Source organism: Ictalurus punctatus, chromosome 25 (assembly GCF_001660625.3).
Source record: "Ictalurus punctatus breed USDA103 chromosome 25, Coco_2.0, whole genome shotgun sequence".
NCBI lineage: Eukaryota > Metazoa > Chordata > Actinopteri > Siluriformes > Ictaluridae > Ictalurus > Ictalurus punctatus.
The window spans coordinates 9,393,364-9,408,288 of record NC_030440.2 but is presented as its reverse complement, the minus strand read 5'-3'; the positions used below and the strand labels follow the sequence as shown (position 1 = coordinate 9,408,288).

At 41.4% G+C, this 14,925-nt stretch overlaps 1 protein-coding gene across 2 annotated transcripts in view; it reads left to right on the top strand.

Annotated features, from left to right (window-relative positions):
- Nucleotides 1–14,925, top strand: part of usp24 (ubiquitin specific peptidase 24) — a 67,594-nt gene that overhangs the window by 37,957 nt on the left and 14,712 nt on the right. For both annotated transcript variants that reach the window (XM_017455884.3, XM_017455883.3), the window contains 28 exons: nucleotides 1–30; nucleotides 1,150–1,281; nucleotides 1,366–1,477; nucleotides 1,670–1,746; nucleotides 2,003–2,143; nucleotides 2,283–2,336; nucleotides 2,424–2,539; nucleotides 2,708–2,774; nucleotides 4,374–4,484; nucleotides 4,804–4,902; nucleotides 5,963–6,136; nucleotides 6,229–6,314; nucleotides 6,422–6,530; nucleotides 7,197–7,355; nucleotides 7,453–7,550; nucleotides 7,663–7,758; nucleotides 7,884–8,112; nucleotides 8,225–8,387; nucleotides 9,389–9,544; nucleotides 10,158–10,228; nucleotides 10,334–10,494; nucleotides 10,693–10,754; nucleotides 11,098–11,289; nucleotides 11,467–11,581; nucleotides 13,624–13,768; nucleotides 14,068–14,187; nucleotides 14,533–14,658; nucleotides 14,788–14,886. The exon at nucleotides 1–30 is cut by the window's left edge and continues 120 nt beyond it. In XM_017455884.3, the coding sequence (XP_017311373.1) occupies nucleotides 1–30; nucleotides 1,150–1,281; nucleotides 1,366–1,477; nucleotides 1,670–1,746; nucleotides 2,003–2,143; nucleotides 2,283–2,336; nucleotides 2,424–2,539; nucleotides 2,708–2,774; nucleotides 4,374–4,484; nucleotides 4,804–4,902; nucleotides 5,963–6,136; nucleotides 6,229–6,314; nucleotides 6,422–6,530; nucleotides 7,197–7,355; nucleotides 7,453–7,550; nucleotides 7,663–7,758; nucleotides 7,884–8,112; nucleotides 8,225–8,387; nucleotides 9,389–9,544; nucleotides 10,158–10,228; nucleotides 10,334–10,494; nucleotides 10,693–10,754; nucleotides 11,098–11,289; nucleotides 11,467–11,581; nucleotides 13,624–13,768; nucleotides 14,068–14,187; nucleotides 14,533–14,658; nucleotides 14,788–14,886 (3,300 nt within the window). The remainder of the gene's footprint in view (nucleotides 31–1,149; nucleotides 1,282–1,365; nucleotides 1,478–1,669; nucleotides 1,747–2,002; nucleotides 2,144–2,282; nucleotides 2,337–2,423; nucleotides 2,540–2,707; nucleotides 2,775–4,373; nucleotides 4,485–4,803; nucleotides 4,903–5,962; nucleotides 6,137–6,228; nucleotides 6,315–6,421; nucleotides 6,531–7,196; nucleotides 7,356–7,452; nucleotides 7,551–7,662; nucleotides 7,759–7,883; nucleotides 8,113–8,224; nucleotides 8,388–9,388; nucleotides 9,545–10,157; nucleotides 10,229–10,333; nucleotides 10,495–10,692; nucleotides 10,755–11,097; nucleotides 11,290–11,466; nucleotides 11,582–13,623; nucleotides 13,769–14,067; nucleotides 14,188–14,532; nucleotides 14,659–14,787; nucleotides 14,887–14,925) is intronic.

Here is a 14,925-nt window from a genome sequence, read left to right as displayed (position 1 = left end):
CTGGTGGATGGACGATACTCTTATCAAGAGGTAGAACACTGTTTGGTGAACTAGAAATGTATTTTTCTGTCCTGTTCCAATAAATTTCATGACAATAAAATTAAATGCAGTTAGTAATATGGGTGTAACGATGCATCGTGACTCAAATACGACCGTGTATGTTGAGGAAATCTGCAATATCAGCATTCTCTTAATTATGTATCCAATGCAATTGCACTGTTTGAACACCAGTGGTCCCAATCTGCACAACCCATAGAGTTCAAATATATATACATATATACCTATATACAGAGCTTATTGTTCACTTGATCATGTTCTTTTGTGGAGAGCCTGCACCATCACCTACCTAGAGGGGAACGATCTGTACTTGTGAAGCGACCAATATGCCGATAGCCCTGGATCACAACGACTGACACGTATAATAGGTTATGTGGTTACATAGCCATGTTATAATAGTTAATAAGAGCTCTTTTAATAACCAGCTCCACGCCATGGCAGTCTACAGTGCCTGAGAAAGAGGTCACAGAGCACGGGCATTTTAGCCGACTTTGCAGCTCTATTTCTGGATAAAACTACGTCTCGGGGGCTGCAACGGAACTCATACGTTTTTCAAGTGTTCATTTTCCACGGGTCAGAGACTTTGTTATTCAATCAAAAACTTGGGGATAAATTATTAATGTGCTTGTTTATTTTTAAGATATGGTGAACCTGTAGTACATCTTGTTTACAATATTAAACCTCTGTTCATAGCAATTATTAATTGCTTAATATGAAATGATAAAGTTGCGTTTTATAGTGACAAAAATGCATGTTGTTTTACATTGTCTATGATTCAGATTTTATATATATATATATAAAAGAAAAGAGTCTGTTTTAAAAGTAATATTTCTTCGTTCATATTTTGTTCAAAATATTCGGAATCAAATCTTGAAGCCAATATAGTGACCTGAATCAAATTGTGACCAGAGTGTATCTCTTGAGTGTGTGTGTGTGTGTGTGTGTGTGTGTGTATATATGTATGTATGTGTGTGTGTATATATATATATATATATATATATATATATATATATATATATATATATATATATATATATATATATATAATTATTTCACCCCTGTACTTAGTTTTTTAAACCTTTATCTGTGCAGTATTTGGAAGGGCACCTGAAGTTTTTAGCATTCTTTCTACAAGAAGCCAGTCTGTACTTGGTGTGGAACAGAGCTAAAGAGGTCTGGGAGTGCTTGGTGTCTGGCATGGACGTGTGTGAGATGGACCGGGAGGTAAATGCGAGACTGTACCTTTTTATTAGCATGACGGGTTGATTAATGCGACCTAGCAATTACTTCGTTTTCCCCTCTCTGCAGATGTGTTTTGAATGGTTCACTAAAGGACAACATGATCTTGAAAGTGATGTTCAGCAACAACTCTTCAAAGAGAAGATCCTTAAACTTGAGCCTTATGAGATTACTATGAACGGTAAAGTTCTGACTGGATCATCACAGCTGCACCATGTGTTCACAGAATCGCAGTATTAGCACATATACTCATAAACCTAGAGTTAACGACACTGTATCCGTGTTTTAATCTGCAAATAGGAAGTATTGCATTATCAAATGTGCTACCATTGTATAGTGTATACATTTTGGTTTCTTTTTTTTTTTTTTTTAGGGTTTAACCTTTTTAAGACCTTCTTTGAGAATGTGAATCTCTGTGATCATCGTCTCAAACGGCAGGGAACTCAACTGGTAAGACTGGCACTTTTCATCCAGTTAGTTTCTTTTAAAAACTATTTAGATGGATATGCCTTGCGCGTTCTTTAAAATGACATCCCTACTGAAACCGTATCGTTTATTCTGTTCAGATCTACATATCCTCAGCTCTGACACCACTCAAGCATGTTGTTTAGTTCATTCTTTGGTTTAGCACCAGCTATTAGTGCGGCTGTTCAAAAGACAGAAGCACCAATCTTGCTGAATGTGCTGTTCTACTGTTATGTTGCAGTGTGTGGAGCGTTTAGACCTAATCGGGATGGACTTCATCTGGAGAATTGCCATGGAGTCGCCTGATGAGGACATCGCCAATGAGGCCATTCAGCTCATCATCACCTACAGTTACATAAATCTCAATCCTAAAATGAAGAAGGTCAGTATGCACACACACACACACACACACACACACACACACACACACACACACACACACTTCATCATCCTTTTCCTTTCTCCGTGTCTCTCTCGCTCACTCAAATACACAACGTTCTGTGTTCTTCCCCTCAATACAGGATTCAGTGTCCTTACATAAGAAGTTTATAGCTGATTGTTATAAGAGGTTGGAGGTAAGTGTCACAATCTTGTAAAATAAGTCAGAGATGTTTTGCATTTATGTCTTTTTCATTTCCTCATCACTGATCTCCCTGTTTTAGGCTGCCAGCTCTGCCCTGGGTGGCCCAACCTTAACCCACGCTGTTACACGAGCAACCAAGATGTTAACAGCTACTGCCATGCCAACTGTTGCCACTTCAGTGCAATCACCTTCCAGGTAGAGAAGAAAAGCAGCGGCGTTTGTATTTCACATAACTACAATACAATTTTGGACCATGCAAGTGGATACTTGTGTGGATACGTGTGTGGGTGTGCGGCATTTTCTTTTGCTTATTGTTTGTGTGTTAACTCTTTCTTTTTTTTTCTCTTCTTCTTTTCCTTATAGGTCTACTAAGCTGGTAATCATCGAGAGGCTGCTGTTACTGGCTGAGCGATATGTCATTACTATCGAGGTGGGGCTGGAATTCAGTTCAGAATGTCTTATTTGTATGGCTTTTAGTCACACACTCCTGGAAGAATGTTCTCTGGCACACGTTATTGCCTACAGCTGGAGTTTTCAAACTTTTTTTTTTCCCAGCCAGAGACCTCCCAGTGTCAGAATGTCCACAGACTCCCCCTTATGATTGAACTATAATCCAGCAAACATACTATTATTATTTCAACTCCAGAAGTATTGAAACCCTTGGTAAAAATGGGTTTAAAAAAAAAAAAAAAAGTGTGAAAAATGTCATTAATCTTCTTAATTCCACACTGAAAATATTAGAAAAATGTCACTATACATTTTTTTTGTTAATTTTTTTTTTGTAATTATTGCCACTTTGAGTAATCTTCCTTTGCCAAGCACTGCCGAGTCTTCTCATATATATTGAAGAATACAGAGTAAGAGGGGGGACAGTGGCTTAGTGGTTAGCGTGTTCACATCGCACCTCCAGGATTGGGGGTTAGAAACTTTGTGGGTTTCTTCCGGGTACTCCGGTTTCCTCCCCCAGTCCAAAGATATGTGCTATATGCTAATTAGCACTTCCAGATTGTCTATAGTGTGTGAATGCGTGTGTGTGTGTGTGTGTGATTGTGCCCTGCAATGGGTTGGCACCCCGTCCAGCGTGTGTCCCCCGCCTTGTGCCCTGAGTTTCCTGGGATAGGCTCCAGGCTCCCCCTCGACCCTGTGTAGGATAAGCGATATGGATAATGGATGGATGGATAGATGGACTACAGAGTAAGGAATCATAAGGAATGACCACTCCTCATTAGTCATTTCATTTAAAATCTCCGTGTACCATGGTGCCATGTATCCTAACAAGTTTCCCAGGGCCTTCGAAGAAAAAATAGATCACTACATTGCAGATCCACCACCATACGCAACAGCAGGGATTTAACTCTGTACAGAGTTTCTGTATGACCATCCTCCTTTTTATGCCAAACTGAAATGGGTTGTTGCCAAAAAAAAAAAATCTAACTATAGAGCCCGGTTCAGCATAGTATCCAGTGAACCCTACATTACATACATTTGTGTTTAGATGGAAGAAAGAGCTTTTTTACTGGCATGCCTTCCAGTTTTCCAATGTTTTAGCCTGGAGGTGGTGTCTAATTGTAGATTTAGAGACTTGGTGAACCCAAAACGTTACCATATTCTACAGATCTCCAACACCGATCCTTAGAGAAATTCTTGTCTGTCTAAGCATCCTCCTCAGTGCGTGGGATTTGGACATTTTCAGGTGTGCAGAAATTTGACTTCTGTGTCACCTCATATTTGTAGATGCAGTGAAACAGGAAGTCATCGATGTATGCTTGACACACTGAACTCATAGGTGCAGGATCATTATCTCTGAAGTCAGGCTAATTCGGTCTCCATTTCATGATTACTTGACTTCTTGAGCGTTGGATGTATTGGTCAACGTCACAAAGGCTCCGATTAGCTGCACATACCAATCATACACTCTTTGCGGACATTTTGTGTAGTATGACGTGTGAAGTTTATCGTCACGGTTTATAACTAGCAGCTCTCAGGCCAGTGGAATAGATAAAGGTATTCTTGTTTGTGTTTCTCTTAGGATCTGTACTCTGTTCCTCGAACTATTCTACCTCATGGAGCTTCTTTCAACGGCCACCCTGTCACGCTCCACATAACCTACGAATCTACCAAAGATACTTTCAGCCTGGAGGTACAATCAACTAACTTGAGTGCGCGCACACACACACAGATACACACTTTCTGATCACACATTATCTCAAATTAAAGCACCAGCACTAAGACTTGCATGTAATCTCCCTCACACACACACACACACACACATAGGACAGGTTCACATCATAACCTTGTATGGGGAAGTACACACCTTTCTGTCCATAAATGGAAAGGTGTACTGTGCTGGCAGTTAGAAAGTAGCTTTTGCCTTATATGAAAGAATACTTTAACTCTCTCTCTCTCGCTCTCTGTCTGTCTGTCTGTCTCTGTGTGTGTGTGTGTGTGTGTGTGTGCAGGCTCACAGTAATGAGACAGTTGGGAGCATCAGGTGGAAGATTGCAGAACAGCTTAGCTGTCCAGTGGACAATGTGCAGATATTCGCCAACGACAGCATGGTGAGACAATCACACAGTAATCCACAACAGTCATGTCTGGGTTACACTCACATGCCACTTTATTAGGAACAACTGTACCAGCTATTCGTTCATGCAGTTGTGGCACTCAGCCCTGTGGCAGCAGACAGGCTACGGTTAGGCAAATAACCACCATTTTGGTGAGAAGAAAAAGCATCTCAGAATGGTCAGCCTGAAACCCGGATGCAGGCTCACCAAACTTGGACAGCTGGAAATTGGAAAAATGGCGCTTGATCTGATGAATCTCAGTTTTATGCTGAAACATGCAGATTGTAGGGTCAGAATTTGGCATCAACAGCATGAATCTATGAACCCAACTTACCTTCTGTCAACAGTCCAGACTGGTGCTGGTGGTATAATGGTGTGGGGAATGTTTCTTTTCTTTTCTTCTTTGGACACATTGGGTGCCTTAATACCAGCTGATCATTGTTTGAGTGCCACAGCCTGTCTGAGTATTGTTCCTGACCACATGGCATCCCTTTATGGCCACAATTTACTCTTCTTCTAATGGCTACTTAAAGCATGAGAACATCCCACGATGCACAAGTCGTCTCAAACTGGTTCCATGAACATGTCAATGAGGTCAGTGTATTTCACTGGCCTCCCCACTGACCAGATCTGAATCCAGTACCTTTGGGATGAGATTCTCAGCAAATCTGTGCAGCTGACATATCATGATGTGATGCAGTCATGTCAGCATGGACCAGTATCTCAAAGGAATGTTTCCAACAGCTTGTAGAGTACTGAGAGGAAAGGGGGAGGTCCTACCTAGTGTTTGTATGGTGTTCCTAATAGGAAGTGGCTAGTCAACACATTTGGTAAAATATTTTTCACTGTCATATGTTGGTGACCGAGAACAAATGATTGGTTTGTCCACCAATGAAACACTAAATGTCGAGGCTCTGATTTCATTTGATATTTCTTGTTAAAAAGCTAGAAAGATTTTTTTTTTCTGCTTGGACATGCTACTGTCATTGTTAATGTTTGCAATCATAGTTTTTGTCTTCATGGTCCAGTTTCTAAAATGTATGCGTATGTCCAGCTGACCATGAACAGGGACCAGAAGCTGTTGAATCAACTGGGATTCTCTGATGAGCAGAGTCTGACAGTGAAGAGTTCAGGAACTGGCACTCCATCTGGCAGTTCGGCAGACAGCTCGGCCTCCGCCAGCTCCAGCAGCAGCGGAGTCTTCAACTCGGCGTACGCACTGGAGCAGGTACACACACTTGCACACCGGTGCGCTCATCTCAAACACCTTTTATCCCTAATGTAAACTCACCCTCGTTTGTGCATGTGCATGCGTTGTAGGAGAAGTCTCTGCCTGGCGTCGTGATGGCATTAGTGTGTAACGTGTTTGAGATGTTGTATCAGCTGGCTAACCTAGAGGAGCCTAGGTAAGTCCACAGCACCAGAATTTAATCAATCATAACTCAGAGATATACCGCTGTCCTTTCTAAGAAAAGGATTTTCGAAATGATTTGTTTTTTTTATTGTGTTCTAGAATAACTTTGCGCGTGCGGAAGCTGTTGCTGCTCATACCAACTGATCCGGAGGTGCAGGATGCCCTGGATAACTTCGTACCGAAGGAGTCCAGTGTGTGGAGCCACCAGGTGCCAAAGATAATTCACAGCTTATTATGCACTCCAGTTATACTCACTAGCGGTGGGAATCGTTAACCACCTGATGGTGATTTGAATTTTGATTGTAAATGAAATCTTGATGAATATTACTTATATTTTAATTACCCATCATGGAAAATCACTAGGATTATGTATTTCCATTAGGGGAAATTCCACGGTTCCAGGTTTGGAACGACATGAGGGTGAATAAATGATGACGGAATTTTCATTTTTGAGTGAACTATCCCTTTAAGTTTTTTTTTTTTTTTTTTTTTTTCCTTCTTTTTCTTTAAAAGCCATAGAATCAAAGATGGGAATCTATGTTTATCCCTAATTTACACACAGCGTGCAGTCGGCACCCTACAGTAACACTAAAGGATTTTACGAGGGTTTTAGTAGAGGCATCCTGCAACGGCAAACTGACACCATGTGAGATGACTCATTATGTAGAGAACTGAAACAAAGCCATGTGACTCACACGACATTTTGAAAAGCACCGGTTGTTTATTGGTTTGATAAAGTATGTGCGAGAACAGTATTATATTAACGCCATTTTCGCTTTTCTTATGCCCCCCTTCTCTCTCTCTCTCTCTCTCTCTCTCTCTCTCTCTCTCTCTCTCTCTCTCTCTCTCTCTCTCTCTCTCTATGTGTTAATAGAAAACTCTATTCACATTGGGTTCTGGATCTCAGGCCTCCAAGTCTCCATCTCTGTCCAGCAAGCAGCAGCATCAGCAGAGTGCAGCGTCCATCCTGGAGTCGTTGTTCCGCTCCTCTGCCCCGGGCATGTCCACTTTCAGAGTGCTCTATAATCTTGAGGTACTTCCGAAACCTGAACAAGTGCGGTGAGCGCCGTATACGTAGTCACAAAACAAACCTCAGACAAATTTGCTCTTGGTCTTGCCTCTTTTCTCAGGTGCTGAGCTCAAAATTGATGCCTACTTCAGATGATGAGATGGCAAAGACTAGTGTGAAGTCCTTCTGTGAGAATTTTCTCAAAGCTGGAGGTCTTAGGTAAGAACCCGCTCTAGCTTCTAGATTCATAATTGTGACTTTATAACTGTGCTTTAAGTAGAGAAAGCAGAGCATATTCAAAATGTGTGTGTCTGTGTGTGTGTTGGGTCAGTCTGGTGGTTAATGTCATGCAGAGGGACTCCATCCCCTCTGAAGTGGACTATGAGACCAGACAAGGAGTCTACTCCATCTGCCTGCAACTTGCAAGGTATGTTTTTTTTTTTTTCCCCTCCATGTCTTTCTGTATCTTTTTCTCTCTTCTCCTAGTTAAGTTTAATTGAAGGAAGCTTAATTGACTTTATGAAGTCCAGTACCTGTACCTGTCTCCTACAGATTCTTACTAGTAGGACAAACGATGCCAAGCATCCTGGATGAAGAGCTGAGTAAAGAAGGCGTGGACACGCTGTCCTCACGGCCCTTCCGTAACGCGGGCAGGCAGAGTGGACGGCAGCTCTCGCTCTGCGGGACGCCGGAGAAATCCTCCTACAGACAGATGTCCATGTCTGATCGGTCCTCCATCAGAGTGGAGGAGATCATACCGGCAGCACGTGTCGCCATTCAGGTGCGTGTCCTTGTTGTGAACACATTGCGAATTTGTGCACAGGTCGGTAACGAGTCTCAGCAAAATTGGAGTAATGTACTGTCTTGTGTTTCTACTGTTGCTTTGGCCATAGACGATGGAGGTGGGGGACTTTACTTCCACAGTGGCCTGCTTCATGCGTCTCACCTGGGCTGCAGCTGCTGGCCGATTGGACCTCGTGGGCAGCAGCCAGTCAATCAGAGAGAGCACCAATTCCATGCTGCCTCTGGGAGTCCGTAGCAGGGTTAGCAGCACAGGTGAAACACAGACCCACGTGGTCGCTGTTATGCACAAAGTAAAGCAGTTTGATGAACATAAGCCCACGTTAAGGTCACATTTTTGAATCAGTCTTTCATTAACAAACCCTGCAGGGGGCTAACACATGTACTTTCCACTCAAACACACACATCCGGTATTTTCATACGTCCAGTCCAAAGAATCTTCCTAATGCGGACACGTCTCTTAAGAGTGAATGTGAGCAGTGGAATCCTGGGGTTGGGGTTAAAAACCCAGGTCCTGTGTGATAGTGGCCCTTATTAATCAAAGCTGCATAGCAGTGAGCGCGCTTATGAACAAACGAGCATTTCTGAAATTCTCTAATTCATGACCGTCATTCACATTTCCAGACCATACTAAACATTACATACTCTACCGGTCAAAAGTTTTGGGACACTCGACTGAAATGTTTCTCATGATCTTAAAAAGCTTTTGATCTGTAGGTGTATGATGAAATGTTTGAAATCGGTGTTGTAGACAAAATTATAATCATTCCGACATGTTCATTTCTTTCATTAGAAAACTAACATTTTATTTACAAAAAAATCTTTTTCGGACTCAGAGTGAAATATTCTGAAAAGCAGCCAATAAGAGTCCAGTATCGGTGGGAACTCCTTTAATAGTGTTTAAAAAGCATCTCAGGGGGATTCCTCAAGAAATCGGCCAAGAAAATGCCAAGAATACACTTCTGGAAATTCTAGACAAAAAGGGGGTCTATTTTGAAGATGCTAAAATATTAAATTTAGATTTTTTGGGTTTTTTTTTTTTTTTTTTTTTAATCACAACATAATTCCCATAGTTCCTTTTGTGTTACTCCAGAGTTTTGATGACTTTATTATTATTCTAAAATGTGTCAAATAAAGAATGAGTGTTTAAACTTTTGACTGGTAGGGTATGAGTTATTCATACTAATATCACCAAAGATAAAATGAATGAATGAATCACTCATATCAGTCAGTGTGTTTGTCTCTGTGTGTCACAGGCAGTAACTGCAGCTCCAGCAGTGAAGGAGAGGTCACCACGTTGCAGGCTGGCATCTGTGTCAAACAACAGTGCGTGTCCATTAAAGATACGATCATCGCTCGGGAAGCGCTCTCACTGTTGGTCACCTGCCTGCAGCTTCGCTGTCAACAGCTTTGTAAGAAAGCACACCAATAAATTAACAATCTCTCGCTAGCGAAGTTTCTATTGAATTCGTGTGTGTAATGCAAGTACTACAATTTGAAATTTTTTAAATCGGAAACCGTGCTGTCCGTGAGGTTTCTGTCTAATCCATCGATCGATTTATTTATTTGTTTGTTTGTTTGTTTGTTTGTTTTTTGCCGTTTCATGTAACGACATTTCCAGTAAAAGTTTTGCGTTTTCATCAGAAATCTCAAGCATAAGACTGCAAAAAAGTCTCTTGCGCTTTCTTTTTGTTTTGCTTCCCTGACTTTTCCATCAGGCGAAAACGTTTTCGTCATCGCAGTTACCAAAAATCACAAGATGGATAAACTGTGCTGTAATTTCCAAATGATTATTGGGATTGTTATTTCTTATAATTAACCTTAAGATCCTGGTCTCCTTCTCAGTCCAGCTGTTGCTGTTGGGCAGGCACATGATAAAACAAAGTGGCACATAACAAACATTTTTTTAACCTTATCCATTCTCAGCATATAATCTCTGAGATGGAAATCTGCCTGCTGTTTCCTGATGATCTGGTTGCTGATTGAATGCTTTAGTGAATGTTGTTGTTTGCGTTTTCTCCACAGCTTCTTTCTATAACCTGCCCTGTGTGAATGATTTTATCATCGATATTCTGCTGGGATCACCCAGTGGAGAGGTCAGTGGAGTCTTTTTTTTCTCTGTCTTTTACAGGAGCTTCAGTCGTGTAATAAATAAAAGTTAATCCCCGATTCATTTTTTTTATCATCCGTCTTTCGTACAGATCCGGCGAGTGGCATGTGATCAGCTGTACACTTTGAGTCAGAGCGATACGTCGGCATATCCAGAGCTGCAAAAGTCCAATCTGTTCCTGCTAAAGGTGGTGTTGACCGCCCAGCTCCCACTCTGGTCTCCCACCAGTGTCATGAGGGGCATCAACCAAAGGTATATTATTACCATCAGTGCACCATACAGGCATTCCATACGAAGAGCTAACTAACCTTCACGTATCATAATATCTGAAGAGACGTCTGTAAAATGTTTGTACTGTTGTCGTTTAGGCAGTTTGATTATGATGTGTATATGTACATGGTCTGAAGTAGTATATACGCCAGCTGACGTAGTGGTTGTTTGTTTCTATAGGTTGCTTTCACAATGCACAGAGTATTTTGACCTACGATGCCAACTCCTGGATGATCTGACTAGTAAGAGTGCTAATCCACAATCAAGCTTTTTTTTAAAACATTTTTTTTTTAATCTTGTGAAAGTAGAACAATGAGAACGTTATGGTGGATTTTACTGGTAGGTTTGTCATGTAACCCCATTGTTTCACTCATCATGATGCACTTCAATATCTAAAAACAAAAATATCCCAGTTACTGTAGACTCTCTCTTGACTGACTGTGATTCTGCTTTTCTTCTCAGGAATCGGTTCATATCGATTCACCTTGTAGTACGAATGATTAGTTCTGTGTATTTTTTTTGCACTGGCACTCGCAATGCTTTGTTGAAGATTGCCACGTTAATTAGCACTTTTGTTTTCTGTAGCCTCGGAGATGGAGCAGCTGCAGATCAGCCCGGCAGCCATGTTGGAGGACGAGATCAGCTGGCTGGATAACTTTGAGCCAACGTGGACCAGCGAGCTGGAGACCAGCGAGGCCGACAACATTCTGCAGGCCGGTCATCTGCGCCTCATTAAGACCCTGCTCTCACTCTGCGGCAACGAAAAGGAGCAATTTGGTGAGTCTGTTACACACAAAAAAACAACAACATTCAGTTAATCTCTCATTTACATGCACTCCGCCAAACATCTCTAATTATAGCAGTATGTTATACCCGTGCATTTGAACACACACACACATCTTTTGGCTTGTAGGTTGAAAGTTGTAAATGAAGTGCTTTGTCTTTTTTGTTTAGGCCCCTCTCTTATCCAGCAGCTGTTGGATGACTTCCTGTTTCGAGCATCACGCATTATCCTGAATAGCAACAACCCTTCCAGCAGCACAGCTCCTCTCCACGACTTCCACCCAAAGTGAGTACACATACAGACTTGTGCTTTTATATATATATATATATATATATATATATATATATATATATATATATATATATATATATATATATATACATACACACACACACACACACACACACGCTACAACCTGTTACAAAGCATTTACAACCTAGACTCCTTCCATAAATGTTAAATAAATGTCTCCTTAAAAAACACCACATCAACGATTATACGTTTTACTTTGTTAAACAACAGTACATTTTATTTGTTTTTTTTAAAAAAATCCATTTATTATTAGTCTTAGATTATGCTGACCAGCCAGTGTACAAGTCCCTCTGTGTGAGCTGTTACTATTAGGGATGCGTTGAAATTTCGGCCATTGAATATCTTTCGGTTTTTGGCCGAAAGAGAAAAAAGGCCAAAAATATGAGTTGAAAACATATGCCGCCACGACCGGCCCCGCCCGGCCCTGCCCGGCCCCGCTCCTCAGTTCTCGGCGCTCAGATTTCATTCTCGATCTAAGCCGACGGTTATCGTCGCGTTACAACATTACTAGATCCACGACTTAAAGAACGTTACCATGAGGCGGAGAAAAAGCCGTGTGCACGGGAAATGATACAGGCAGAGCTGGAGGTGATGAACGCATCTGCCGAAGGATCGACGCACAGCACATTATGCGAAGTGTGCCGGAGACACGGGTGCGTACAAGCGATGAGGCGCAAACTTGCTCACTTTCTGAGGTTTGACAAGATTCTAAAGGAAAGTGCCCCGATCCACAGCAGGACCACAACAAGCGCAGCAACGCTTTCCATTGCTTGTGCAGGTATTTATCTGCCCCAAGCACCGGCACAGAGAGCTAGACGGTATTCAGTGCAGCATCTTATGTTCTCGATGAGAAGAGGAACCGTGTCTCCTGCTAGAAAACTGAGCAACTTGCTACTTTTGCTTAAATATAAAGTTGTGCACTATGCTACATGTATAGCAATTACATTAATATTCATGTAGCCCTGCAAAACTTTCTTCTTGACTTGAGGCTACATCTGTTGTTTACAGTTTGAGGTTGGTTTTAGTTCTATGGCTGTTGTTTCGCACAGTAATCTTTAATTAATGTGGAAATGCATTTACATAAACAGAACAGAGGGCTAGTTCATTACGTGACTGTTGTTTTGCATATCATAATAGTTTTCTAGAACTTTACATTATTTGGATAATTGGATAAAAAAAAAATTGATTGTTACAGAACTGAGTGAAGAGTTATTGATTTAATATTGTTTTTGTTTTGGTGTGTTAATTTCAATAAAAATGTGATAATTTAATGGTTTGTAGTTGTTCAATTCAGATTCATTAAGTTCACGAAATTAATTAAAAAGTCTAATATTAATACAGATATAAAAAAAATAATTTTTCGGTACATCGCTAGTTACTATAGAAACAATTATGTATAAGGACAAGCTCAATAATACACTAATAATAATATACTACTAATAATATACTCGTAACTACTGTCCGAGCCATGCTTTTATTCGAAAATAATGCAAACCTATCACATGACATTTATATTACTTATAAGTAATATAAATATAACTGGCCTAATGCTTAGCCTCACACCTCTGGGGTTGGGGGCTCAATTCCTGCCTTCCCCCTGTGTGCATGGAGTTTGCATATTTTCCCCGTGCTGTGGGGCTTTCCTCTGGGTACTCTGGTTTCCTCCCCCAATCCAAAGACATGCACTGTAGTCTGATTTTTCCATTTCCAAATTGTCCGTAGTATCTGAATGTTTGTGCGATCGTGCCCCGCGATGGGTCGGCACCCTGTCCAGGGTGTTCCCCGTTCCCTGGGATAGACTCCAGTCTCCCCCCATGACCCTGTGTAGAATAAGCGGTACGGAAAATGGATGGACGGATGGATGGAGATTCGTACATATTTCTTGTCCTAGATTATATTAATAATATTCGGATTTGAATAATATTCTCACTTTCACACACATTAGCTATCACACTCACCCACATAGTCACACACTTTTTCCTCACACTCGTTCTCTTTCTATGTCCTCCTCCCAGGTGCAGTACAGTGAGCAGTCGGTTAGCAGCATATGAGGTGTTGGTGATGTTGGCTGACAGCTCTATCGCCAATCTGCAGCTTATCACTCGAGAGCTGCTCTCTATGCACCACCAGTCCGACCCCTCTCTCTCTAAGGAGTTCGATGTAAGTCCCCTCCACTCCCTTGTTTTTTTTTTTTTTGTTAACCAATTACACTTTTAAAAACAGCACTACGCTCACTGGCCATTTTATTAGGTCCTGCTCATTCATGCAGTTGTCCAATCAGACAATAACGTGGCAGCATTCTGTGTAAACTATAGAGACTGCTGGGTAATTGTATGAATGTGCCGGGGTTTTTAATCTAGTAGATGGCGTGTGTGTATTTGATGTGTTTAGATGTATTGTTCCACACTAAATGAAAAGGCGAGTAAGATGCAGCGTGACCTTTGTGTTTGTCGCCTCAGTACCTCCCACCGGTGGACGGCCGCTCCGTGTCTGGGTTCGTGGGGTTGAAGAATGGTGGGGCGACCTGCTACATGAACGCTGTCTTTCAGCAACTCTACATGCAGCCTGGCTTACCTGAGGTGTGTGTAACAGTGCCGTCAATCAGAATCGATGTTTCGTTCCTGGTCAGAATGTGGTAATCGCTTCATTCTGGCACAGTTCATAGGTTTGGTCCATTTTAAATACACATCACTAAAAGGGTGTTCAGAAATTATTGCTGGTGAAACTGACACTGTGTGGTTTTGGTATGAGCTTTAGTTCTCTTAACACTCTATTTTCACAAGATGGCGCTACATTCTACAGTAATGTTTATTTCGTTTATTGTATGAGAAATCATTCTTGTATGTTAGAAGCTAGCGTCTCAGAAATAACTCCGCGTTGTCTAATGGCAGATTTTGAAAGGTGTTTTAAAATGTCTGTGTCAGGCTGTCCTGTCAATAGAAGATGACACCGAGAACCCAGAGGAGAGTGTGTTCTGTCAAGTGCAGTCCCTTTTTGGCCATCTGATGGAGAGCAAGTTGCAGTACTATGTGCCTGAGAACTTCTGGAAGGTGAACATAGTATTTAATAGTATGGCCAGCTTGTATTCCGTTAACAGAAAATGGTCACGTGGTGCTTAGTATAAAAAACAAACAACCATGATTTTCAAGATGGTGTTCATGTTACATGTATCTGTGCAGATCTTTAAGATGTGGAACAAGGAGCTGTATGTGCGAGAGCAGCAGGATGCCTACGAGTTCTTCACCAGCCTGGTGGACCAGTTGGATGAGCATCTGAAGGTAATTAGTTAGCTTAAATGGTAAATGCACTTATATTCT